We start from the raw sequence: 27,058 nt of genomic DNA, 5'->3' as shown, positions 1-27,058 counted from the left end.
AACTGGCTCCACTGCAGTCCTCCCCCTACTATACTTTTGGAGCTCACCAAACCCCCCAGGGTCTGGGAGACGAACGCTTTGGGCTTTCACCCTCTCAGGCTCCGGACTCGGACTCGGACTCGGACTCGGACTCGGACTCGGACTCGGGCTCGGGCTCGGTCTCGGCCTCGGCCTCGGTCTCGGTCTCGGTCCCGATCTCGGTCTTGGTCTCGGTCTCGGTCTCGGTCCCGGTCTCGGTCTCGACTTCGGACTCCATCTCGGACTCCATCTCGGACTCCATCTCGGACTCCATCTCGGGTCCATCTCAGGTCCATCTCGGACTCCATCTCAGACTCCATCTCGGGTCCATCTCGGACTCCATCTCGGGTCCATCTCAGGTCCATCTCGGACTCCATCTCAGACTCCATCTCGGGTCCATCTCAGGTCCATCTTGGACTCCATCTCGGACTCCATCTCGGACTCCACTTCGGACTCCAACTCGGGTCCATCTCGGACTCCACTTCGGACTCCAACTCAGGTCCATCTCGGACTCCTACGTGTCATGTGTTGGCCCTTTTGGGTCCCTTTTTGGAGCCTCGCCTTTTGCTCGCTTCGTGCTCGTTCCTCGAGCACTTCGTTGGGAGTTCCACTCCCGCTCTTGACCTTTCAAGTCGGAGCTTTTGGTCCAAACGTGTTACGCTCGTTTGGCTCTCGCTTCAGCCACTACCATGTGGCGCCCTTCCAGCTCCACTTTGGGGCCTAGGGATTTTGTGTCTCACACTGAGATCGACCTGAGATGGAGTCCAAGACGGAGTCCAAGATGGAGTCCGAGATGGAGTTCGAGATAGACCCGAGTGGACCCAAAATGGAGTCCGAAATGGACCCTAGATGGAGTCCGAGATGGAGTCCAAGATGGGACTGAGACCGAGACCGAGACCGAGACCAAGACTGAGTCCAAGTTTGAGTCCGAGTCCGAGTTTGAGTCCAAGTCCGAGTCCAAGTCCAAGTCCAAGTCCAAATACTAATACCAACAGTTGGGTGAAAGCCCAAAGCGATCGTCCCTCAGGGGGGAGGGGGAAGGGGGGTGCTGTAGGGGGTTCCAAAAGTATAGTAGGGAGAGTGTGGGGGTTGGAGCCCAGTTGAACTAATTTGGCCAGAAAAGGCCAGTTTGGCCCAAGAAGGCTGTACCCAAGTGTTGGGTGATGAGCTGACCATTGGGAAGTCCAAGACTAGAGTGAATACGAACCAACAAGTGGGGTAGCTTAGTGAAGTGTTTAAAAGCCAACTTTAATTCCCCCGGGAGATTGAATGGTTGATGCTCCCAGTCTAAGCATGGGTGGCATTACCTACTTTGATACCTGGTGTGGCTCCACAGAACCTCGTTCTAAGCCTATGGCTAGGGCACCCAAAGGCGGAAGACAAGGAGAGTACCCCCGAGGCTCGTGTAGAGCCACAATGTTCCGAAATGTTATCCCAAAGGCCAAGACTGTGAAAAAGAAGAGGAGCAATCCTTTGGTGTAGTGATCAAGGATATAGTCGTATGGTGAGGAAATCCCAAAAAACCATGGGACTTAGTGATCGGGCCTATGGGCCTTGATCTAGTGGCAATGTTGGCGAACACGGTCATGGACAGAAAGGGACTTGGTGGGGACTGGAAAAAGGATATTGGGGAAGGCTATTCCTCATGTCTGCAGGCATCCTAAGGATGATAAGGAGTGGATCTGGGATGATCACTCATGGACGGATGGCCGAGTCTTTGAGAGACGGGACTATGATGCAGGTGGTGTTAGACCGCCGGTGTAACCAAGGTGAAGGGGCATGGCCTTAGCGTAACAGGCTGATATGTCAATGGTACATTGGGGTGTTAGTTATGGGATCGGACATGTAGAACACTTGGACCAAGTGTAAAAGTTGAGGGGCATGGATGCCATTCTCAGGGATAGCAAGCCCTAAGTCTGGAATAGGACTTATGGAGGTTGTGAAGGGGACTCTTCCAAGTAGTCGGAGGTGTGGTTAAATGACTAAAGTAAAATGGAAAAATTAATCATTTACATGCTATCATGCCCTTTATATTGGTCTTGTTTTGTTCTATTAACTAATTATGGAAAGTGTCTAGATTTGCTAATTTGTCATATTTACAAAATGTAAAGATCAGCCTGAACACAATGATGTTCATCCCATGTCCAAATTCACAATCTAGATTCCATATTTAATAAGTTTCGAGTTAGTCCTAGAGACTAACTCTTGGTATTAAAGGAGGTTTGGGGTGAGTATGTGTTCTTCAGGGGGGGATATAGGGGGTTTCAAATATATAATAGAGATAGTGGCTAGAATGTATGTTTGACCACCTGAAACATTAGTTTAGCTCTCGCTAGGTTGTGTCACTCCTTGTTTTACATCCGACTTGGGTCTAAGCCTAAACTCTATACTACTCTAGTCAATAGGGTACCTTTCTCCTCATGTTAGGCCACCGGTATGCCAAAATTGTGTTAAACACTGCTTAACACTATTTTGCATGTTGGTGTTGGATATAAGGAGTTGGTGCTCGTGGGATTGTATTGGATCTTTATTTTATAGTGTAACAAGGTTAGAGTTTAGCTCCAAATTCAAGTGCGCTACATCCATAAAACATGTGTAAGAAGGATTGAAGAAGTATTAATGCAATAAAAACAAAGAGAAGAAGTTTTGCATGTCAAAGATGCCACTACACTCCAATCTTTTAATATACCAATCTACAACCCCCACCAAACTACATATATTAGATAGTTTTGCCCCATCCTTGCTCACCCAAAACCCTTGCCTTTGAATTTGTGCTTTATCTTATAAGCAAAATGTATCTTACAGTTAGAATTTGGCTTTCAATGTATATAGAATGAGATGCTTTGTTATTATGCTTATATTATATTATGCTTTCAAGCCTTTTTGGCCTTGCCACTCTGCATGATTGAGTCCTTGTAACTTACCTGTGGTTAATACTGCAGTAAGGAGAAGAAAGAGACATGGTTACTATAGTCTGATTTCATAAACTTAGTCAATTTGCATTATATTGGTATGCATCATCATAACACCATTATTTATAAAAGGAGTAGTTAATGCAACATCATGTCCCAACTACCAACTCTTTGCCTCAGCCTTTTCATAAGTGAGAATATGAGCATTTGTGGGAACTCACATGATACGAGCCCATCAAAGTTAAATTAAATTGAATGGCTATGATGGAGTTTTATGCCCTATGCATTGATGGGGCCATTGGAATGGCATCTAGATAAAGAATATCCTTAGTAGATTCCACCCACATGGAAAAAGTTTTGGACCTATGGGCAAGCACATGGCTTTTTGACACATGTTAAAACAACTGCATCTACAAATTGCACACCATAACAGTACAATGGAGTGTGCTTTAGAATGCAATGTCAGGACTAAGAAGAAAAGTGAGTTGGAACAACATTGGAGTGAAACTTAAATGCTTAAACAATGGAGCCGTTGGATTATGAGGTGATTAACTAAGAAGTCTGACTAAAGTTGACTAAACATTCAAGCCTTCTAACGCCAAAATGCCCCCAAAACAAACATTCAGTTTCATTCCACCCATCATATCAGGACTTAGCAAGACCTTTCTTCACATTAATATGGAACCCCCTCTTTTCCTCCACATCATACCCAACCAGACAATCATCCCCGAGACCCTTCTTCTTCTTTGCTCGTTTCAGATCGCAGCTCTCCCTGGGCTTGCAGAAAGCCCCACACCCGGCACAAGCAGTCACCCCATAGGCATGATCCAACACAAGCTCTCCTCCAGCTGATAGAGTCCATCGCCCACGAGAAGCATGATCCTTCCTCCACCACACACGAGGCCCCGAAAGCCATCGAATGAATGATCCATATCGATCTCCCTCTCAGCAGGACTCGTCAAAGCAGGACTCGTCTCTCTTTGGAAGTAGAACCTCCTTCCAAGCATTGGCCTCCACCTCCAGGCTCATCAACCGGGCGTCATTGTTGCCAAGTTTCTCCACAAAATATGTCACCCCGTTCTTCTGTGCCTTGAGCTGTGGTATTGGTTTCGCCAAAACGGGTCTAGTCCTCTCCAAGATCCCTGGGACTTCAACATGGTGTCTATTCCAGTACTCCCCATCGAAAACCTCCCCATCTGTCTTTGATTCGTTCATAGTCTCCGGCTGATAATGACCTCTTTGGTTCTTTCGTCCACCAGCATGGAGATGATCGATGTCCTGCAAGCTTTGCTTGGCGATCCGGTTCCATCCGCTCACTGGATGAGATCGAGCTTGCTGTTGGTTCCCATGCGAGCCGCTGCGAGTAATCCACCACATACCTCCGGGTGAGGAAATTCGCGGGCAGTTTGAACCTGTGCCAGGAGCCCAGCCGGGGAAAGCACGTCTGCCCTCCCCCACCACCAAAAACCAGCGCTCGCGCTTCATCCTGGGGACGATCGCGTCGCGCCCATGCACCGGAAGAGATCTATACAGGCCCGATCCCAGCGCCTCCGCGCCAGCCGTGCCAAGATCAAAAACCTAGATTAAAAATCTTTCATATAAAAGACTTGGCAAATTAGTTAATTTTGTTTCATTTGTTGCCTAGCAAGTATTTAAAATAGAAAATACGCTGAACAGTAATAGCCAACAACAATTACACAGATCAAAGCAGTGGTGTGCTTCCATACACCCTGTCATTAAATAGCTTCATGACAGACTCTGCGGAGTCCACAGAAAGATCAGTTGTCTCCATTATAGACTCCCGGCTCGACCTTGAAATGGCTTCCAAAGATCCCACTCCCTGCACAAGCTGAGATGCAGTAGCTAGAAACAAAACTTATGGTCCAAGCACTCACTGAATGGGCGTCATGGAGCTCCAACCTTGGAATAGAGGAGACACAAGCCATCCGCGCATCCTCGGACTGAACAAACTGCTTTCTCTGCAGAAAAGTGTGGGAAAAAGAAACACAAAAATAAATCCTATCAAAGCACCTCGAGATCAACCATTCCAGTGATGCCTTGGCGCTTGCATTCTGCTCAAACGATGTCAGAGCAAGAAGCAAAGGACGGGATTGACACCACCTGCGTGAACAAAAGCAATCCGGATCATTTTCTCCAGCGCCATATGCTTGCTCGGTACCGGAATACAAGCTGGCTTTTCACCATCGAAACCAAGGCTGCAAATGAGCAAAAGTTAGAAAACACAGTTGTAAATAGTAGCAGGCCACCTGAAGTAGAACTCCGAAAACACGCTGTAGTCAGCCTCGGACGAGAGTGTGACGATGACATAGGAATTCTGGAAAGTCCCTCTCATCTTTAGAATCCTGCGTAGATACATGAAAGTCAAATCCTAGACGAGGCAAAGCTCGGATAGATCACCTTTCGGCCTCGCATGCAAGCTCCTTGTGAACATCATCCACCACGACAAAAGCGATGGACACTCCTGCGTTGCTGAGAATAAAGTCCTAGAGCCATCCAGCCAAAGTATGAAATAAGCTAGACTACAAGACTACAAGACAAAGAGGACTAAAAGAACACGCAAGAAAATAGAGATGGAAAGCTTACCGGAGCTATGGCAGAGAATCTGAGACGATAAGAGGCGGCCTGGAGCAGCGCGCTCAGCGTGGACACGGCGTCTTGCGAGTGTGACTGGCGCCAGAGCTCGCTGCAAATGCAAACTCCCGCCATGGAAAGATTTGAAGGCGACGCGAGCTCGCTCGATCGAAGCAAAGAATCAGTCAGCGATCCCCACGATGGCCCTGCAAATCGCGATCATCCATTAAACCCTAGAAACCCCACATTAAAGAAAATCACCGTCAAACCAAAAGGGCAAAGGCTCGTATTTTGAGAGAGTTAAAATGTGGTTGGAAGTTTGCTCGTCATGCAATAAACTGCTGGGGGAGGAAGTTTTCGGTCCTTTTCACTATGATGCGAGAAAGAAGAAGAGCCTTTTGGCAGTGGTGGCAGCCAAATCCTGCCTATGTTTCCTATGCCTTGTTTGCTGGCTCTCGCTTTTGTCATTGGACCTCTTTTCCATTTTCTATAAATTCCTTGTAGGCCCTCCAGTGTTCTTGTGACGCTTCAACTGTGGCTACGACTCTTCAACGAGCGGAGGAGTTGAATGGAATAAACTGGCAGGAGAGAAAGGAGAGGAGAGGAGTGACGATTCTTCAATATTTTTCCAGTTGAGCACCGACGAACAGGAATGGTTGGTTGCTGATAGAAATAGAGAAAGGATGTGTTCGCTTTGCTACCAAAGGCTATATGGCAACACCCAGACAACACACACACTAGAACAAGTCAGGGCCATGCATAGAAAACGTTTGAGCCGGGAGAGCCTCCAAGCCCGAAAGTGGTCCCGGAGAAGAGGGTGCACGAATGTATGGCTATGGAGAACGCTTCGTAGATAGATGGGGTGGAATGGTACCTTTCACGCGATGGGTTGATAGAACCTTTGCCTGTATGGCCTGGATGGATCACTCTACATGCCTGCCAACGAAAAAGCTCTTTTTTACTTTCGCTGTAGAAAAAGGTGGGCGAGTGATCAGTGAGGAATGAATCTGGAGGGGTAAATGGTCGATCCCAGGAAGATTTTTGGGTGGTGGTGGTGGACAAATTAGATTCTCCAACGCATATGATGCTCGTGATGATTCAAAGTGTGTCCTCCCTAGTGAGGAGCAGTGCTTGTTTCTTACAGGTCAACACCCCACCTCTGCAGTAAAAATCACGCGACCTTTAGCCTTTGGGGAAAAAAAGAGGAAAAAGCAAAAAGAAAACGATTTCCTCTTTTAAGAACAACAATCTCAATCTCAGCAGTGCATGATCTTCTTCTATACCAGCACGAACACGAAAAAATTATATTGACATCATAAGAGAAATTTTTGTTTCTACCTGTTTTGATAAATCATTACTCCATCCATCCATCCATCGATCAATCGATCTCGAAAAAATATCTAACACCCCAGGCCCTTGGGTGTTTTGGATGGAGATGGATGCGCGTGTAGCAGCGTTTGGTGGCGCTCCTCTCACTCAGTCTTTTGTGGCAGGCAGGGGCTATTTATGAAGAAGCAGTCCTTATGAGCTGTGAAAGCTCTGGCTTCTCTCGTCCCCTTCTAGCAAAACAAACACACACACACACACTCTTGACATAGAACAAACACTCCCCTTTCTTTTTTGTCCATGCCCTTGTAAATGCTGCCCCTTCTCGCCTTCGTACACGTTTTCCTTCCAAAGTTGATCACTCATTCATTCTCCTTTGGATCCATTCATTCTAAATTCCGCCTCTCTATACCTTGTAGAGTTTCCCGAGTTTCTTATTTCTACGCTTATAATTCGCGGTTTATCTCTTTCTTTTGCCTAATTTTCCATATTTTTGGGATTAAATATTTGTTGCTGTTTCACTTGAGTGACTTTCCTAATCAGGAACTGAGCACATATAAAAGCCGCAGTAGTTTCTCTCCATATATAAGTGCGGCAGTTTGTAGTACTCTCGAGTACTCGCTTAATGGTTTTGCTCTGCTAGATCTGACTACTCTCCCTTCACTCCCTCCGTTTTCTCGATCCTCTCGAGGGAAAAGGTCGCATTGATTCCACCATTCTCGTGCACTAGAAATTCTCCGCACCCCTCTCTTCTCCCGGTAGTACACAGCGCATCAAATCCCTCTCTTTCCAGATCTTGAACGACATATGATTGCCCAAAGTTTGATCTTGTCCCGGATGACTTACCTTTCCTGGCTGGCTCTCACTCCATCAAGTCACTAGATGATCACCATCATTGATCTTGGCTCCTTGCAAACCGCGAAGAACACACTTTAGTGGAAAGAAAGAGAAAGAATCTATGTACGATCGGTCCATGGATCCGCTCCAGCTGCTGCCACTTCTCCTCGTCGTCATCGCTGCGGCTGCGACCGCCTTGTCCTGGGGAGCAAAAAAAGTGGCGGAGTTTTTGTGGCGGCCAGTCCATCTGAGACGGCTGCTGCGGATGCAGGGGCTGGAGGGTCCTCGTCCCAAATTCCTTGTAGGAAACATGGACGAGATCACGAGGATGAAGGAGACAGCCTTCCACCAGCCCATGGAAATTGGGGACCATAATCTCCTCCAGAGAATCTGCCCATACTACTTGGAGTGGTCCAAGCTCTACGGTAAGTTTGCACCTCGGTCATGATTCATGATACTCCTCCAATTCTTCTTTCTTCTCTCTTTTTGTTTTGTGCTTGTAGTGATTTTTCTATTCCTGCAGGACGAACATTTGTGTTTTGGTGGGGGACGGAGCCCAGAATCACGGTGACAAGGCCCGACATGATCAAGGAGATACTGTACACAAAAGCAGCACACTTTGGAAAATCAGCGCTGCAGCGAAAAGGTGGAGCCGTGCTGCTGGGCAATGGCCTGATCATGGCGAACGGCAGCGACTGGGCTCATCGCCGCGCCATCGTCTGCCGCGCTTTCAAGATGGACAAGATCAAGGTATCATCGAGATTGCTAAGTTCGTAGTTCTTCTCTCGCGCGTTTTTTCCTTTCGAAACTTCTTTCCAAAGTTACCAAGGTAGAAGAACGATTGAAAGATTTGGATCGCAGGAAATGGTACCCTCTATGCTGGAGAGCACCAAGAATCTCATCCGGAGATGGGATGCTCACTTGGAGCTCAACGGGGGAGCTCCCTGCGAGGTGGATGCTTATCGCGACCTGGCTGTTGTCACAGCCGATATCATCGCTACCACGGCGTTTGGGAGCAGCTATTCGGATGGGATCAAGCTCTTCCACACATTGACATCCATCCAGAAGCTGTTTGTTCAATCCAATAAGTATCTGTGGCTCCCAGGAAGCAGGTACTATACAATACTTTTACATACTCTTTCTTTTTCTTTTTCCTCTTTCTTCCCTTCCTTTTCCTACGTGCGTTTTACGTAGATTCAATGCTTTTCTTACCAGGCTTCTCCCGACGAGAACGAACAGAAAGATCCGCAAGCTCCAGAGGGAGATGCAAGCTTTGCTCCAGGATCTCATCAAGGCTCGCCTCTCGAGCCCGTCACTGGGCACCGATCTACTGGCTTTGATGCTCTCTGCAGTCGAGGAGGATCCCGGCAATAAGGTGCAATCATCCAAGTTCAAGTTCACAATCCAGCAGCTGATCGAGGAGTGCCAGACTTTTTTCTTCGTCGGGCACGAGACGACGCTGATGCTTGTGACTTGGGCAATGATGCTGCTGTGCTTGCACCCGGAGTGGCAAGACCTCGCCCGCAAGGAGGCGAGACAAGTTCTCCAAGAGTCAAATAGAGTAGTGAACGCGGATACGCTCGCAAAACTGAAAACGGTACGTATACCTAGTCTAAAGAACTCTCCATATCATATCCCCACCAAAATGTTCACATGATTGTTGATAATTGCCATGACCAGGTGGGGATGATCATCAATGAAACGCTGCGACTGTATCCTCCAGCCCCGAATCTAGTCCGAGCAGCACTCCAAGACACTTGCGTGGGCGATCTCTACGTCCCCAAAGGCACCACCTTTTGGATCCCCATTCTGGCCCTTCACCAGGACAAGCACCTCTGGGGCGAAGATGCTCACGAGTTCCGGCCACAGCGGTTCAGCCAGGGCGTATCCAGGGCTTGCAAAACATACGATTTCCTCCCCTTCTCTTCAGGACCCAGGATATGTGTGGGCCAGTCCTTCGCAATTATGGAGGCCAAGCTTATTTTAGCCATGATTCTCCAGCATTATCACTTGGGTCTCTCGCCCCGCTACAAACACTCGCCGGTTTCTTCCGTCACCCTCAAGCCAGGGTTGGGAATGCAGCTCATGATCAAGCGCTGTGACTAACTTGTTTAGATTTTTCTTTCTGCTTTGAAAATCTGTAGACTATGATGAAGACTATGACTACAGTGTATGGTCCACGGACGAGAACATAAGAAGCCAAGGAGAACAAAATCTTTGGTCACAAACGATCAACAACAACCTTTTATTTGTAAGGAAAAAAATAATAAAAGGATAAAATCAAAGAACTTACAAACTATGAGTATATGTTATAGGTGTATGACAAAAAAGGCAGCAAGTACTTTTCTTCATGAAATTGCTTAAGTTACTTTATTATTAAAAATGATATTCATTCTGATGTAGTCTTAGACCATATCAACATAAGATGCCCTTTAGAAAATATATATATAAATTATAAATAGAAGATTAATCTTAATGAATAACAATCATTAGATAGTAGAATATCCCAAATATCAAGGTACATTAGCTATGTTTTTATTGGAGGTCAAACATCTCCAACATTTTGATATTCCATTTCTATATTCTATACACTTATATTGGTGGAGGTGAAAAGCAACTTTGATTGTCCCTGCAAGTGTTTAGATTTGGGACTCTACTTTAGATCTAGCTTTTGCATTGTTTAGATTTCCTTTTTCTTATAGCTTTTTCAATTTCTTTTTTTTTTGCTTTTATCCTTTTCATTGAGTAGCAACTTCCTCCTCCTTTGACTTTGGAGCAACAATTAGTGCAATTGCTTAATATTATGCAACTGCAATTGAATAGTCAAACTTAGTTGATGGTGGTATTCATGTCGCATGGTACAACTCTTTCTGCTCTTGTTGTCAATCCTTGAGTCTAGCTGAAGTTCTTTCGTGGAAATCTTGGGATGATGTGTACTATTAGTTCAATTACTTCACAGTAATTACTATATATCATTCTTGGGATGATGTTTGGCGTTTGCCACGTGTCTCTAAGGGATGGCATTGCAACAGTACAGTGGTTTGGGTGCAGCCACTCATGAGGATTGAAGCATTCTCCTGAACATCTTTAAACATGCATTTGGATATGCCGACAATTGTGATAATGCCTTTCAACAATTGTATCACCTCCATTAAAAACCATTTAAGTTCATGATACAATTTGGCATTCATTTCTAAAGTCTCTTACTTTATGCAAAGCCCAATATGTTGGAATATATCAAGTTAGGAATGTTGTAGCTAGCACTTTGTTAAGATCTTATAAAAATTATGCATACACTTGCTCTAGCCACCTTTGACAATGTTTTTCATTAATCACAATTTTATGAGATATCGTCTTTTTCACTTTTCGTTACATGTTTTTTAGTTCCACTTTCTGTGGGAAATGGTTCTATTCCAATAGAAGTTGATGCTACTGCTGCCTGAATTCAAGGACAAGGGTGATTTTCCAGATTGGCAACCTTTATTTCCTTGATAGAGATTTTGGCATCAACAATGTCCTATTAATGCTACTGTAGTGGAAGATCTAGACATTAAGATGTTTCTAGGAAATGAAGAGTCATATAAATAATGAAGGGTCTTTGTGCAAATATATCAGTTCCATCTTTCCTCGAGGAGTATTATCAAAGGGTTCACTTGGTAGTAATTCATCTAGTGTTTACTTTCCAAGCTCATTTTTATAACAAGAGGTCTTTTATTATTCTCTCTATGTTGGTTGATATAGGTTTAAGTTTATCTTTTATTGCTATATGTTACCATCTATATTTGTGTCATGTGGCAGAGCTAGTTTTCATTTTGTATGGCAACAGCCATACACATACATGTGCATAGGATAATACAAACTTAATTGTATATGTGAGCGATTTCAAGCTTGAGTTGCAATCATTGCAAGTTGTGCCAAGTCAAGCTTTTAACCTCATCCTTAGTATAAATTAATTGCGGCACAATCATGCCAAATGTGACTTTGAGGCATCTCCCCCTTATTTCATACTTCTTTATATTGTTTTCATTCCTCTCACTTTTATTCCTCTTAGTTATGCTACTTTTACCTTTATTTCCATCACTTTTATCTCTCTATTACTTGTTCCTTTGTTTCTTCTTCCCATCACTCTTCTATTATAATGGTTGACCGGCTTATGAAGCAAGATTCTTATTTGTCGTTAGATTAAGATTTTACATGCAAACATTAAAGAGATGTTAGAAAAGAGTGTTATTCGGAAGTCGTGGAGTCCTTGGGTGTGTAAACCTTATCTTGTGACATAGCTTGATGGGAGTATTCATTTTTGCATTGACTATCATCCGTTAAATGAAGTAACGATCCCGGATGTGTACCCTCTTCCTCACATTATGGATCTCTTGGATTATCTAGGGAGAAGTCATTAATTCACTAAGTTAAATCTTGCTTTTAGGTATTGGCAAGTACCGATAGCCAAAGAAGATATTCCTAAAATTATTTTTTATAGCAGGCCTTTTCCACGGTCGATTGCTAGTAATGAATATGTGATTATTGCTTCTAACTACTTGACTCATTGGGTGGAAGTTAGTGCTCTTATTAGTGCATTTGCCACTACTATTAATTACTTCCTTCTCAATCAAATGGTGTTCTAACATTGTTATCTATAGTAAATTCTTTCAAATAATAATCCTGCATTTATGGCTGAGGCATTTCACGTTTTAATGTCTTGGTTGGGGATACACCACACTTTTTGAGTGCTTATTATCCATAGTCTAATGGTTTAGTAGAGCAGCTCATTCAAACATTCAAAGGGATAATCGTGAAATATGTGAACTTTTAGTATTCGGATTAGGATAGTTATTTACCATCTCTTCAATATGTGTATATCACAAAGAGTGTAGAGTTTTACTAATGTTTCACCAAATAAACTCTTATATGGTTATGATCTGATACTACTAGTGGAGTTGAGGTTTACTTTCATGATTACCACGAGTTGCCAATGCTAGGTCTTAGGATCAGTATTTGGTGAATGTTCTTCCACTTATCCGAGTAGAGTCTACTGAACATCTGGGCCATATACAAGTAGGAAAAAAATAGTGCTACAATTTCCATCATTGCTACCTACAAAGTATAAAGTGGATGACTTGGTGTTGGTCTATTTTCTCAATCTTATGGTATGTGGTTTGGCTAAGAGGCTTTTTGCTTAATGGAAGGGACCATATCAGGTGTTGTGGCAAATTGAACTGCAAGTTTATGAGATTTGGCATGACATCTAACAGGTTGATCCTCTAAAAATTGTGCATGTGTAGTGGCTGAAATGCTTAGTACAAAGGGATCAGGAATAATTAGCACTACATATAGATCCACCAATGCTACCTCCTGATGTCCCTCTAGATATCAGCCCGTCCACGAAAGAACTCTATCTTCCATCATTCTGAGAAGAGGGGATGATGTGAGGTCCAAGTGTGATGCCATATACTAATATTAGCATAGTGGGATTTTGGTAGCCGTCGGATTGGTTTCCATTTAGACCACTTATAAGCTAGGGTTTTTGGGCTAATTGATATGCATATTTTGGTATTCCATTTCCATATTCCATGCATTCATAATATAGATTTGTTAATTAGGGTATAGATCCTTATTTATATACAAAAATTGATGGATCACAATTAGACAATCTATATGCTACACTATTATAATTATTATATTTACCTTCTAGTAAAATATTGTGGATTATATAACAATAGATTAAGTTCAATGTGAACTTACCTGCATATAGGCTTAGGTTTGGTAGGCCTAAATCACTAGGCCTGAGGTTTAGCATAGAACAATTTTTACATTTCATTTCAATTTCTGTACATGTGAAAGTTGGATGCAAAGATTAGATAAATTTTAGAAATCATAACTTTGAAAATCCAATTTTTAAATCTTTTGGTATATCATTTCTTAAAATATCTTTTGGACATTCAGCTGAGGTGGTAGCATTATTTAAAATCTGGGGTGCAATATCCTGTTAGATGCCATGTGGCCAGAGGGTTTAGAGTTTAGCTTGCCACTCTGATTGTGTGATTTGTGGCTTGCTTACATTCTCCTATTTTCTATTGGGCAATCACAAAAGTAGCTTTACAAGCAAGCAGGCTTATGATGAACAACAAGATTCTTGTATAGACTAAAGCCAAATTGATGGAGGGCTATAAGATAGGTTTGAAAAGAAGTTAATTGCATCACTATTTATCTATAGGCTAGATTTGTATGTATCCCATAAAAAGTGTGCAAAAGGTTGAATCACTCCTTTGTTAAATTCTTCTATAACATGAGAACTTCAAAATTTCTTATGGATGGAAAACTAAGGGATGTAGCCATACTAAGAGCTGTATTGACTCACATTTATCCCGAGTGAGTTCAACATTGGAGACTTGAACTAATTCTTTGCATCCTATTCAATGTTGAGACAGTAAAAGAGTTATCTTTTACATTTCTTTATATGAAATAATTGTCATTGATTTTTGAAAAGCACTACAAGCTAGAGCCTCAGGGGCTTTACTTACATAACATCATTGATGGTGGCTTGTTAAACAACTTATAATTCTTTTTTTTTCTATGGCAAAAACTCACTATATAAGAAGCATGGTTGTTACAATGATCAAGGGCCCACTCTATATAAATGCTATTGAGAAATACAGAATGGTCAAATGTATATATGGTGCATGATTGGGTAGAGGAGTTCAATGACATGGGAGGGCAAAATTCATATTGTTCATCCATGCACAACTAGGTAAAACTACCTCTTGAGAATAAGTGTGTTTGTTCCCAATGAATTGAGCACTTCTGGATTATGGAGATATAATGCAAGGTGATATGGTATTGGATCTAAACAAAAAAGTGATAACAAACTAACTCAAATTACCCAAATCATAAATTTTTATTAAAATAACTGCAGAATTTTGAGTTTTTGTTAATTTTAAAAGTGAATTTTAAAAGTTTTGACCAATTCCTAGTACTATTGTAGCATGCAATAACCCTATTTCAAGACTATGCTACTTACCATAGAGTGTCACTTTCTTATTGATATAAGCAACAAGTGGCATATTCATAGCATACTTGAGGTTTTTATGTCAACATATCAACACTTGAAATCTAGACATGATCACAAGAAGGCATGGATATTATGCTACACACATGTCTACTTGACAGTTCCAGCCAAACAAGCACAACTTAAGGTAAGGTACATTGAAATTGCATGCATCTAATCCAAGATTCTATAGTTTAATAGTACTGCTACAACAGAAGATATTATCCCACAAAATGGTGTTTGAGAACCCCACACTTATACATATGGATAAGGTATGGGAGAATTAATACATCTCTGTGATATTGTGTTCAAAAATAACATTCAAAGTCACCATTTCCATCAAATACTGGTATTGCACTATACACTCACACATGAGTTTCTATAAACATCCATCATTGCTTGAACTTGGTGTGTACTTGGAGTCTCCTACAGCATCCCTAAGGAAAGAAAAGACACATGCATGACTCTTCTTTTTGCTTAGAGGCCTGTGTAGCTTTACAATTGAAATTAGTACTACATATATTTATTATAATAAGAATATTGACACGTTGCTACTCATACTACCTTGCTCAACCCATATATTGCTTCTCGCTCAATGCTCCAAACACCGGGCAATTCTCAATAGCACACCAAAACTTGTGTGCAACTTGCTTTACATCTCTTTAGTGCTCTTCGACTTGTATGGTTGAGGAGCACGTGAGTGCCTTTGGAAGGTAGGGGTTTGTATGTGGTGATGTGGTGGTGGTGGAGGAGAGACCTTGTAGCTTGCACATAGCTTGATAGTCATATATTGGCCATAACTAAGATATTACATATTGTAGCTCCTTTGTTGTGAATGCACGCACTATAGACTAGAACCACTCCTTCATGTTCATCAAGATGCTCACCCCAGAGCAAATCATAAGCCACTCCTCTATGAAGAATAAAAGCTTATAAGTCAAAATGAGGGAGAATTGCAATAGACTTTACAAGCACAACATGAAATTACATATTGCAAAGCTAGTCTAGATATGTTGTAAATGATGTATATCATCTATTGGTTGGTAGGGAGAGATACTGTGACGATATAATACTTGAATCCAGTGCACAACACACTTGTCACAATTTTGGACTCAGCAAAGAGAATCTAATGCTTTTTGCCACTTCCAATGTCTCATACACTTTAGCCCTGCTTGGTAGTCAATAGAAAAGGGATATATATTCTTTAATGCACTCACTCTTTCACTGACTCAGGGTTCTCTGCTAGCCTAGGACATCTTCAACTTGTACACATCACATGGAATCCACAACATTCCAAGCAAGGAGTGTAGAAGTGTAGGTCCCTCTCAAAAATGCACCATTATACATCCAATATCTATTACACATGCATTGCATATTGCATGTAACAAAGCCAATGTGCATTTGCTCTCAACTTGCAATTTCAACAAAAAGACGTGAAATATAAGGATGCCAACTACATATATTTGGTGCAAGGACATGCATTTAAGTGTAGCAAAGAAGTTTGACAACTACAATACCTTGTTATATTCATCTTTGGGGAAGTCATCCTTGCATAGAACAATGACATGTGAGGTTTTGCCTCCCTTGTGGCATGTAAAATATATACACAAAATGAAGGGAAATTGGCTCTATGCAGCTTCAAACACTTGTGTTGTCAGCCTGCCAACATCTTGCATCTTGTTCTCAACAAGCATTTAACCTCTTAAGAATCAATAATAGACAAAGTACATGTGCCTTTTGAATAGAGACAAAAAACTCATATACTCAATGCCTAAGTAGACCTGCAGATACTAGCATGAGAGGTGAAGAGCATTGACAATAGAAAACTTAAATGTCATGCTTCATATGAATGAATTGCTGCATATGTCGCATCAAAATAGTCACCCAAGGACTTTGAGAGCTAGATCATGATGTAATTTTTGCAACCTCACTTAGTGCAGCCTCATGGAGCTCTTATTATGTTAGTACTTCTTCCAATGGGTGCAAGAGGCCTGAGTGATTAGGAGCTGTTGTTTGAAGAGATGCATTAGGACCACAAGTTTCCACCACTTTATCTACCAAGTCATGGTGAGCTCCTTCACTTTTATAGCAACTGAATCAAGAATAAGCTCCCAAAAAGTTGCATCTGGAGAGCCATATTCTTCAATGACCTCTATCAAATTTGCCGCTAGACATGCAACCAACTTGCACTGAATCTTAGCACCTTTGCTAATGCCAAGGCATAGCTCAAGGCAATGATGCCACTCCAAGGCTGCAATAGTGATGTCTGAAGTCCTCACTCTACATATCCCTTTTCACAGCATCTAGATGCGCTCACATTGATACCAAATGTAAGTTTTTGAATTTAAACTTTCTAAGAGGTTAGTAAACTAGACTTGCTAGATATTAATTTCAACATATAGTGTGATTCCTATAACCAACTAATAGAGTTGGACCCAAGACCTCTCTATATGAAATATAAACTCTTGAATTTGAACTTTTTAGAAGGTTATCCAACTTAATATTACTCAAACCCAAGGATGCTTAAACCCAAGTACTCTAAAACCCTTAACTGATTGAAAAAAAAGATGTACTCTTGTTCATAACCCTTTTCTCTATATATTTGAAGCTTTATGAATTATTTCTCGATTTATTCTTTTTGGTTGTTTACAAAAGTAAGTCACTAAAAGCGAGGTGCATCCATGTATTAAAATATTTCTCACTCACATTCCAAGCTTATAGCATGCTCATTCACAACTATTAATTGATCTTCAACACCTCTGTTGATCACTTCACATGGATTGATTGAGCAAAGTGGGGTCTCTATAGGATTGTCTTTATTAAAAAATATTGTCAATCACTTGTGGTTTATAACAATAGCAATGGCTGGTCCAACAAACCTAGCAAGGATGAAGGTGAAAAACAGAAGAAAGAATCACTCACCAACATCTACAACCTACTCTTATAGATAATCTTTAACTAGAGTTTCTTAAAACTCATCCTTCTCCTTTTTCCCCCTTTTCCTTCTTATTGTTTTGATTGACATGGTTTGATTCCTTCTTTTTCCTTGTAGTGAGTATGCTGGCACTATGCAAGCCATTAGCAGCAAGCCAGTGGCAATGAGCTACATAAGTAATATGATCTGTAACTAGAATTGAATTAATGATCTTGATTACTTGTTGATGTGGCATTTAGACAGTGAGCATTTATGATCCATGTAGATAGTGACTTGGCATACTGATGTGGCAAAACTATGATTATGTGAGAAAGTGTAATAGAAAATTCATAATTAAAAATGTTTGAAATTTAATGTGTAATGAATGGCGAGAGTCTCTTATAATTTTATAATTCACAAAGTTAAAAATGTGATGTCAATTATAATTCTATTGTGAATTTTCAAGAATCCATACCAATTCAACTAGATTTTCAGTGATAAAGATTTTTCTTGTGATCTGATATGATTGATGCCCCTTTTAGTGTGTTCAGCTCCATTTCCCACCCACCTCATCTTCATCACTAATATTGTCTTGCTCTTTATATGCCTCATCAATATGCAGCAGCACAGGTGGAGTGTACACTTGGAACATGTAGAGTCTAGGTTGCATCATCTATATCCAATGCAAGAGTCTTATACAAGAGTGTTAAGGAGAACTATACTAAGGTGCATAACATAGCTGTACTCAACTCAAGGCCATTTGAGGAAATGGAGTATGTCTTGGAGAAGCATTTGTATAATGTATTTATAGAGTAGATAACCATTGATTCTTTATTTTAAATTTATTTTCTTCTCTATGGCTATAAATGAGATTTAAAGTATTATAGTTTGTTTGAATCTATGCATAATCCCAAGAAAAGCACAGCTTTTCCAATATCTGATTTATTCAATTGACACATAAGTAATCCTTTCTTTAGGTTTTTTTTCTTGTAACATTGTATTTCCCTTTAGAATTAAGCTCTCTCAAAAGATTTTTCCTACATGCCTCTTTTGACATCGATTGACTCATTACATTCTTATCACAAACATTTTATGTAACTTATAATTTCTAGCCCTTCAAGTGGAAAGGTCTTATTGTTGTCTCCATAGCCCAGTTTAGTGTTAGATACCTCGCAACATAACATAATTGAGCAATATACATACTCTAAACTAATATATTGATGCAAAATTAAGACGCTTATAGTATTTTTTCATGGTTGGCTTGATAAAATCCAAGCTATCTAGAACTGGTCACTAAAGATGTTAGATTGCCAAAATTCCACCCATAGCTGAGTGAATTTCTCACTATAAATTGTACTCCTAAGGCCCTTAGCAATAACTCTACTTCACACATGAGGGAGTAACTTGTGTTATATATTTGTGTGGTACAAAGTTGGGAAGTCTTCTAAGAGGATTGAGACAGTTCAAGGGAGAATTTCACAACCTTCTAGTGGCAATATAATAGCTCTCATCAATAAACAAGTGTTTTTTATCTCTTTCTTACAAAAGTATGACAATGGGGCAATTGAGGCAATTGCACTTGGCACCTTAAAGCTCTTATTCTACTAGTTTTAGAGTGGCTTATAACTGGTAATGTAAATATAGTAGCCTTAAGTTGTCCCCTCCAAACTTCATTATCACAACCTACTCAACACAACATAAAATTTGGCTCCTTAGATTGATCAATTGGTCTTTTTAGTTAGTAAGTGAGTTGGGTAGCCTTAGAATCACTTGGCCTCCCCTATTGTAGCCACTTCTACATTTCTTGGAAGAGTTAGTTGGACCAAGCCACATGGCAGATTTGGATATTCTAGGGATATATAAATGAATTTGAGTCTGACTATTGAACATATCTTGGGTTAATGGTATATATATTATCATACAATATCCTATAAGGGCTCAACAATAAGTAAAACTCTTAAGAAAAACTCTCAACGACATTTATTTGGCAAAACAACTCCTTTATAAAACTCTCTAGCAAAACTCCACAAATACAAATGTTTTGCATTGCTCTTGGGCCATTCATCTCCAATATATGATTCCATTATAAAGCTTAAAGCCAACCGATAAACACAGATATATGTTATATGTAGTAGTGTTTGCAATAAAACTATTCTTTGCAAAACAATATTCTGAAAGCTTTTTAACTCTAAAATCACAAGACTATAAGCACTATTGCCATGATCATAGTAACTATTTAATGTTGTATGTAGCAAATCAAATTTATTAATTTTGTCACCATGAAAATTTGATTGTTGATAGAAATTGTATGATGTTGGCAATCAATTCCACTAATTTTCTTGAATAAAAAATAATAAACAAGAAATAAAAATAAAAAAGTAATTAATGATACCTTTAGGTTTCTCACAAGAGGAGAGATTGATCTAATAGATGACATAATAACATCTAAGAATGTGCACTTGGAGATCTCTTGCCTGCCAACTACCCATAGCATGAAAATAATTCATTTGGAGGAGCAACACTTGGAGGTACAATACTTGGAGCTTGCAAACTTTCAAGCTCCAAACTTGGAGTTTAGAGAAGTTGAAATTAATAGTGTTATTTCAGAAATTTCTCACTTAATTAGAAATAGCTTGTTTTAATGTTTTCCCCTCCTCATGAAGGTGGTGACCTCTTCTTCCTAGCTTCCAGTGATTTCAACCTTGAGGAAGTATACTGCTTCTGCTTGAAGTTGGCGACATGCAGCATGTCCACTTTGTTGCCAAGGGACTCCTGAAGGTTGAGAGACATGTCTTGGACATGATGATGAAGCTCCATGGGCAAAACCTCCACATGAAAGATTGGGAGCTCCAATGGTGCAAGCTGTTTTTCCAATCCATGCCAAGGATACACATCAAGAAACTTGAAAAAATTGAAATGAACTTTTGTTTTCCTCAAATGAAACCATGTTTCTAAGCTTTGGAGATCAAATTGTAAGAGCCCCAAGTTTACTTGTAGCTCACAATGCTCTCTAGCTCATATAGCATTATTGTTTGTGTAATTGTTTTTCTTATTCCTTGACTAACTAGGTAAAATACGGGAAGTTCAATTGATTTATGAACAATTCATCATAGAATTTTATTATCAAGCTCAACTGGTTCATAAATTGGCTCATGACTATATGGATGTGAAAGAAGCTACAACTCAGGCCCACATTACAGTGGTAGTGTGCAAGATTTGACATTGAAAAATTGTATAAAACCTCTATGCCATTTATATAGATTTTATTTTGTGTTTTTAACTGTTTTAATTTTAAATTTTATTGAACAAGCAAAGCAAATTATTATAAATATTCATATTTTATTTATATGGCCAGCTAAAATTTTATAAGAATTCAATTGAAAAGATAAAAACATACTTTTTATTCATTCCGATGCTTTAATATATCTTGAAATAATATATCTTTGCTTAGACAAAGCAAGAAGAAAAAAGGTGATAAGTGGTCTTGCTTTTTCTGATAGTGTTAATGCATGCTCCAAAATTTTACTTTTTACTTGATAGTGGTCATAAACAATTTAACTATTTGACAGCACTTCCAGTAATAAGCATGAGAATGGAGGGTTTAAATATGATATATTCAAGGATTTGAAGTGAATAATTCATTCATTAACTGTTTAGAGGCAGAGGATAATGCTATAAAGAATATACCGTACTTGATAGCCCTAAACTCGCGATGGCAGGCGCAGTTGGATTGTCAAACGGAGGCGGCCTCAGGTTGGCGATCTCCTTGTTCGTCATCTTCGTCCTCGTTTGCTTCATGGGCATCCAAGATCTGCGCGCTCACCGGGACAGGGAGTCCAAAAATGCCGAACTAGATGCCATGTTCCGCGATCTCCAGGTACCTCACTTTTGATGTTTAGTCCCATCACCTACATGCTTCGCTTTCCAAAACCAAAAAATTCTCCTCCAAAACAAAACACACACATGTTTAGGATGCGAGAAGATCCCACGACGAGCTCCAGAAAAAGGCCTCGGATCTCAACGACGAGAAGCTGCAACTGGCCGCAGTCAAGTCCAACACCAGCACCATGCTGATCCAGTCGGAGCGCAAGCAGCAGCGTCTGGGCGAGGAGAAAACGAGGCTGGAGGCTGCTCTGGGTGACAAAGACATCCAGATCGCCACACTCAAGGAGCAGCTCAAGGAGTTGGACGAGAGCGAAAAGGAGGTGGTCAAGCTCCGCAATCACTTGAAGGCTCTGGAGGACCAACTGGAGCTGTTCAAGGCAAACACGACGACTGGCTCGAGGCAGGAATCCGGCGAGGAGCCCAGGGAGGAGGCCCAGAAGCAGCAAGGCGAGGATTTGGATCACGGATTGGTGGCTGCGGATAAGGCCGAGGTCGGCGTCACGGAGGGTGATGCAGACCTCGAGGCAACCAAGAGCGAGGAGGTTGATGACAGGAAGCGGGAACAGCTTGATGGCGAGAGTGACAAAGTGGATGAGGATTTGGATGCTGCGAAAACGATCCAGGATGCCTAGGAGGAGCTCCGGATAAGGTGGAAAGAAGATAGAATAGACAGAGATGATGACACTTCAGACTAGCTAGAGCCAAGTCTCGCAGTTTTGGTGACCTGTTGTAAGTGAGTGACATTGTTAAAGAAGAAGAAAAGGAAACCAACAAACTTTACCTTGTAGACACTGTTTCATTTCCATGGATCGTCCCAGTCTTTCGAGCTCTCTCTCTTTATAAAGTCGACGACAGCACGAACAGCCTCTTGGATCCGGTTGGTGAGGCTGTGATTGCCCCATATTTCAACGGCTGTGGCTCCCATGGCAGCGCACAACCTGCAGAAAAAGAAGGGAAATAAGTATTACATCGTGGAAACATGTTGATGCTTACCGCTTGACAAGGTTGTGCTTGTTCACGTAGTCCGGAACGTATTCATCGGCCATGGAAAAGATAACCTATGAAGCAAATTAATCGTAAATGTTTTAGAGCAGATCCATCACACCTGGCAAGGAAGCTTTGACATATGCTCAAGCCTAACACGAAGCTGCTCATCGGAGAGGTCAGAGCTGAACATGTCATCGTCTCCCATATATCCAGCAAGCGAGCGGAAACTATACAAAGATATAAACTCGAAAGTTTTCTCAAAAAGTTCTCATTGTAAAGTTCCATACCGATGAGCAGTGATAGGAGCAGCTGGTTCAGCCCCGCGGGGCATCAAATCCAATTCTCTTCCCTCCTTGATCATTTCATCAGCCAAGTCGATCATTGCGGCTGTCCCAGGCAACGTTGCTCTGTACTCTCTATCACTTACAGGAGCCTACGGAATAAAAGAGAAAAATGGAAGCACGAAAAACATACACAGCGTCGTGTTACCTGAAGGATAGCTCCTCGGACGGCTTTCATGCAAATCCCACCCTCTCGTAAGTAGTAAACAATATCCTGTACTAACCGCAAAGTTGGAACAATAGACAAAAGAATTCCAGTAAGTAGAACCTGACAGCCCGTGCTGTGCCCAAGCAGCACCACACCATGAGAATTTTCTTCGTTGATTAAATAGTTGATAAGCTGCTCCAGCTCCTGTGCATCCTAGAGACTCGAAAAACCCAAAGATAAAAACATTCACTCGCAGCAAAGGAGACGAATCTAAGCACCTGTTTCAAAGAAGAAGTTCCATAGCCAGAATACGACGACGATAAAAGGCACTGGACCAGCGACCATCTTTCACTCTCGAGAGCTTTAGCAAGAGGAAGTAGATACCTGAAATGCCGAAGGAAGAAACAGAAGAATCATTGTGTTAAAGTAGCAAATGCATTTAGAAAGCTACTCTGTCGCAAAGAAGCCGTCTGTCAATCCCCCGATGAAAATCACTTGCTGCTGGAACGATCCAGTCCGAAAGGCAACCTTGTCTCGCAGCAAAATCCGCGCGATTCAATGCAAAACAAGCTAGAGAATCCCAATACCTGGACTGGCTTGGGCCCATACTTGAACAGCGTGCCCTGCATTTGCGTTTTCGGAGCCATGGCGACCTCCGCCGCCTCCGAAGTAGCTGCATTCCCCGTTGCTCCCGCCGAAAGATTGACACGGGCGGCACCGCCTGGCTCTCTCTCTCTCTCTCTCTCCCTCAAGAACCCTAAATCCCTAAAAATCCTATAAGCATCTTTTTCAAACTCAGGAGCATATCCGGCATATTCTAAGAAATTATGCGCATCTATATTTTAAATGTGATCCTTTGCTCGTGGTGTGTGTACATTGGCTCGTTTCGTCTCTATATGCTATTGAATCCCCGTCTTCGCTGCTTTGCCATGGCCTCTAGAGCTATCGCTGCTGCTGCTACACGCCCCCCTCCCAATTCTCGGGCTATCTCCTTCCTCGTTCGACAAAAACTCGCTACTGCTCGCCTCCCGCTTCCTATGGCTCTTGACGCTCTGGCCGTAGCCACCGTCACCACCCGGCTTAGCACCCTTTTTTCTGCCATCGCTCGCTTCCTCCGCGATCTCGCTCGAGCAATCATCGCGCAAGGATTTCTCGTCGGGTGCTGTGAGCTCGGACGATGGAAGCTCTTGCTGCTGCTGTTGTTGCTGAGATAATCGAGCTTCCTGTTGTTGGTGGTGCTGCTGCTGCTGCCAGGTCCAGGGAGCTTGATTTTCCTGGAGGCACGGGATGTTCACTGCGGAGCCAGTGCTGTTGTTGCTACTGTTGCTGTTGTTGGCACTGTTGCTGCTGCTGCGCTTGTGGAACAGGAGATTTGCGATTGTCCGGTCGATGGGATTGGTCTCGGTTTCCAGCAGTGGATATCTGCACGAGAAAAATTGGTTCTTTTCGCTTTCAGTCACGAGAAAATCCAGACCAGGAAAGAACAACCTGATAGCTCTACTCAGAGAGTTGTCGCCCGCCGAGTTATTGGAGCCTTCGCTGCTGCTCGGGCCATCAGAAGTGTGACGAGTTATGGCGCTTCTCGCAAGCCGATAGAGCGCATCCCGGATGCAAATCCTCGTTCCTACGTCCAGCTGCGAAAAACAAAACTTGTAAGAACCGGAGCAAAGCTACGGCGCGTCCAACCTTAGACATTATGCCGAGAAGCTGACTGACAACTGCGCTGTCCACAACTGTAGCTCGCGCTCCATCGCCATCTTCCGACTTCACATTCGCCTTGTCGTCTGCATCTATAGGCGTCTCGCTCCGAGCTCCTTGCTGTGGCGGACACGGATCCATGGAAAGTCCACACTGCTTGGCCATCTGCTGGTGCTGCTCCGACGCTAATCGGTGCATCTTTTGTTTCCACCGCAGTTTCTCAATCTTCTCTTGAGGCGTCATGTTTGTTCCGGACAACGACGGCGGCGGCGGGGGCGCTAGTTTCTGCCTTGTTTCCTGGCCGACCCTTTGTTGCTCGGCTTGATCGTAGCACATCATAACGGCTTGCGAATGCTGTGACTGCGCTGGTTGAATCATATAAGAAGAATGGTGGACTGGGCCAATGTACTGCGGCCTGTGATGCATGGTTCCCAGCACTGCCGGTCCGGTAACATGAGGATAGACCTGCAGAGTTGAAGCTACAGTTGGTTTTAGCTGCAACGGCTGGGACGAAGAAAATTGAGTTGAAGGTTGCTGTTTCGCATAACTGATGCCAGGTCTCTTCGGGTAAATTTGCTTTCTGGATCGCTCATCACTGCGTTTTCTATTGGATGCTTGTCTCTTTCCTGGATGAGCCTGCCATAGTCATGTTACTTCAGAAAAATCAGTGCCATGAAAAAAAATTTAATCACCTTGTCTGTGTCAGAGACCTGTTGTTTCCCCTTTGGGGACAAGAGCGGCTCCATGGAATCCTCCGCTGGAGTCTTGCATATCGAAACAATGGTTAGCACAAGAAGAATTCAGGTGAATAGATTTTTACCGGTACCTTGTCAATGTCGCCTCGCTGCTCCTCGTAAGCTGCAAACTTTAGCTCGGCAGTCGAAAGATCAGTCGCTGCACTTTCACCATCGGCAATGCTTGCGCATGCGTCCGAGTTCTTGTCAAAGCTCTCGCACGGAATAAACTCCATTTTCATGTCCTGGTCGTGCGACTTTCCCTTCATCGCTCTCAACTCCGGGCTGGCACACGCCGCTTTGGCATTCGTCACCGGAGAGTTGGAGTCTGGAGACGAAGATGAAGCGGGCCATTGAAGCAAAGCATCGGTCGCATCTTGAGAAAATGGTGCTTCCTCGCTTCTGTTAGAAAAGTGACGCAAAGAAACAAAAGTTTAGAACGAAACATGATGATGCCAAACTAATGCACACTAACCTAAGAAGCGTCAAGTTTCTTACTGAAATAGATTGTCCATGTCCTCGAGGTTCTCCCACGCGTAACTTAGTAGAGCACTTCCTTTTCCAGCGTCGCTTTCACCGCCAAACAGCGTCATCTCCTCCTCGCTTGGAACAGCCGAGAAAGCAAAGTGCCCGGCGTCGCCATCGTTGTACTCGTTAAGGCACATCGCCACGCCTCCATCCAGCAGTGGCAAAGCATCCGGTGACTCCTCCTTCAAATGGTTTCCAATGCCTGTGAGATTGTCTGGAACGGCCCCAAGCTCCCCTACGTTGAGACTGTCCCAGCTATCCACGTCCATGGTCGTGGCCTCGGCATCCATTTTCGATGGCTGTTCTTCCTCTTTTAACTCCTTCCAGAGCTTTGGGTCTTTCTTTCTTCTCAGCCACAATGACGGCACCCGTTCGTCAGGCTCTGGCACGCTGTGATCGTCGCCACCGAAGTCATCCCAAGCTATTTCATCGAACTGTCACAAACGAAGAACCCATTCAATCCGAGGCACCGAAGGAAAGTAATTTTTTTTGTTCTAAAGGTACTCACAGAAGACCAAGTGGATTTCGTGTCCAGTGCCTCAAATCCTCGACCGCGAATGTGTTCATGGCCTCCTTTGCTCTCAAAATCTGTCATTCTAGGCCTATTTCCCCATCGGGGGCGATGCCGCTAGGTCCAGCTCCTCCGCAAGCGGCCAAAAGGAACAGTAGCTAGATTCTTGCTACCGATGTGAGAGATTTAGGAGCTCCTACACTGTTTGGCGATCGAGAAACCCTCACCTCACGCAAAATATTTTCCCAGATTGCAGTGGAATCCCTCAAGACAAAGGCGGCAGGCGCATTCGAGCGCTATGCCGCGGCCGCAGCGCCGCTACCGCCTCTACCGCCTAGGAACGCGAAGAGCACACCGCCATCGCCGCCACATTGCAAAAGCCCGGGACACATTCCATGGATGGATGTGGTATCATCATCATCCATCGCAACATGGTAACCCATGCTCGTATCCACACAAACTGGTCCGACGTGGCGCCCATTTTTACTGCATGCCGTACGCACTGGGACTGGCCCATGGCCAGTCCGCCTGCCACGTGGAGTGGACAGATCTCGCAACGAGTGGCTGCCATTCATCCTCGCG

The 27,058-nt window shown here is 42.7% G+C and overlaps 5 protein-coding genes across 5 annotated transcripts; 2 read left to right on the top strand and 3 right to left on the bottom strand.

Annotated features, from left to right (window-relative positions):
• Positions 1–4,553: 4,553 nt before the first annotated feature.
• On the bottom strand, positions 4,554–5,748 carry LOC9646179 (protein PARTING DANCERS). Its single transcript, XM_024681049.1, has 7 exons — positions 5,535–5,748; positions 5,349–5,434; positions 5,198–5,293; positions 5,052–5,146; positions 4,962–5,002; positions 4,826–4,909; positions 4,554–4,779 (listed from the first exon to the last, which is right to left on the bottom strand). Exons 1-7 carry the CDS (start codon positions 5,655–5,657, stop codon positions 4,633–4,635), a joined length of 672 nt encoding a protein of 223 aa, XP_024536817.1. The 5' UTR covers positions 5,658–5,748; the 3' UTR covers positions 4,554–4,632.
• Positions 5,749–7,821: 2,073 nt separating this feature from the next.
• Positions 7,822–9,840, top strand: LOC9646178 (cytokinin hydroxylase). The gene is made up of 5 exons (XM_002976035.2): positions 7,822–8,110; positions 8,209–8,435; positions 8,547–8,797; positions 8,901–9,282; positions 9,366–9,840. The coding sequence occupies exons 1-5, from the start codon at positions 7,822–7,824 to the stop codon at positions 9,789–9,791; spliced, it is 1,575 nt and encodes a 524-aa protein (XP_002976081.1). The 3' UTR covers positions 9,792–9,840.
• An 11,433-nt stretch (positions 9,841–21,273) lies between these two features.
• On the top strand, positions 21,274–22,190 carry LOC9645650 (tropomyosin). Its single transcript, XM_002976034.2, has 2 exons — positions 21,274–21,521; positions 21,616–22,190. Exons 1-2 carry the CDS (start codon positions 21,357–21,359, stop codon positions 22,159–22,161), a joined length of 711 nt encoding a protein of 236 aa, XP_002976080.1. The 5' UTR covers positions 21,274–21,356; the 3' UTR covers positions 22,162–22,190.
• Positions 22,148–23,844, bottom strand: LOC9645649 (UPF0613 protein PB24D3.06c; the record flags this gene model as incomplete). Its single annotated transcript, XM_002975852.2, has 10 exons — positions 22,148–22,253; positions 22,311–22,467; positions 22,523–22,587; positions 22,635–22,743; positions 22,804–22,949; positions 23,006–23,071; positions 23,126–23,218; positions 23,284–23,389; positions 23,457–23,533; positions 23,593–23,844. Coding segments are annotated over 9 exons (1,056 nt in total), but the record flags the coding sequence as incomplete, so codon positions are not given.
• Positions 23,821–26,878, bottom strand: LOC9646177 (protein LNK1). The gene is made up of 7 exons (XM_002975851.2): positions 26,474–26,878; positions 25,936–26,399; positions 25,530–25,839; positions 25,396–25,467; positions 24,692–25,339; positions 24,494–24,639; positions 23,821–24,427 (listed from the first exon to the last, which is right to left on the bottom strand). Exons 1-7 carry the CDS (start codon positions 26,558–26,560, stop codon positions 23,905–23,907), a joined length of 2,250 nt encoding a protein of 749 aa, XP_002975897.1. The 5' UTR covers positions 26,561–26,878; the 3' UTR covers positions 23,821–23,904.
• Positions 26,879–27,058: the final 180 nt, after the last annotated feature.

This window comes from Selaginella moellendorffii, unplaced genomic scaffold (genome assembly GCF_000143415.4).
Source record: "Selaginella moellendorffii unplaced genomic scaffold, v1.0 SELMOscaffold_29, whole genome shotgun sequence".
Taxonomy (NCBI): Eukaryota; Viridiplantae; Streptophyta; class Lycopodiopsida; order Selaginellales; family Selaginellaceae; genus Selaginella; species Selaginella moellendorffii.
This window is presented reverse-complemented; position numbering and strand designations above follow the sequence as displayed.

Excerpts from the sequence above, each read along its gene's own strand:
- LOC9646178 (XM_002976035.2), top strand. The coding sequence starts at position 7,822 with ATGGATCCGCTCCAGCTGCTGCCACTTCTCCTCGTCGTCATCGCTGCG. Across the intron at positions 8,111-8,208 it reads GGAGTGGTCCAAGCTCTACG|GACGAACATTTGTGTTTTGG; the intron begins GTAAGTTTGCAC and ends CTATTCCTGCAG. Across the intron at positions 9,283-9,365 it reads CGCTCGCAAAACTGAAAACG|GTGGGGATGATCATCAATGA; the intron begins GTACGTATACCT and ends TGCCATGACCAG.
- LOC9645650 (XM_002976034.2), top strand. The coding sequence starts at position 21,357 with ATGGCAGGCGCAGTTGGATTGTCAAACGGAGGCGGCCTCAGGTTGGCG. Across the intron at positions 21,522-21,615 it reads CCATGTTCCGCGATCTCCAG|GATGCGAGAAGATCCCACGA; the intron begins GTACCTCACTTT and ends ACACATGTTTAG.
- LOC9646177 (XM_002975851.2), bottom strand. The coding sequence starts at position 26,560 with ATGACAGATTTTGAGAGCAAAGGAGGCCATGAACACATTCGCGGTCGA. Across the intron at positions 25,840-25,935 it reads GACATGGACAATCTATTTCA|AAGCGAGGAAGCACCATTTT; the intron begins GTAAGAAACTTG and ends CTTTTCTAACAG. Across the intron at positions 25,468-25,529 it reads AGCGAGGCGACATTGACAAG|ACTCCAGCGGAGGATTCCAT; the intron begins GTACCGGTAAAA and ends TCGATATGCAAG.
- LOC9646179 (XM_024681049.1), bottom strand. The coding sequence starts at position 5,657 with ATGGCGGGAGTTTGCATTTGCAGCGAGCTCTGGCGCCAGTCACACTCG. Across the intron at positions 5,435-5,534 it reads GATTCTCTGCCATAGCTCCG|GACTTTATTCTCAGCAACGC; the intron begins GTAAGCTTTCCA and ends GGATGGCTCTAG. Across the intron at positions 5,294-5,348 it reads CTTGCATGCGAGGCCGAAAG|GATTCTAAAGATGAGAGGGA; the intron begins GTGATCTATCCG and ends GTATCTACGCAG.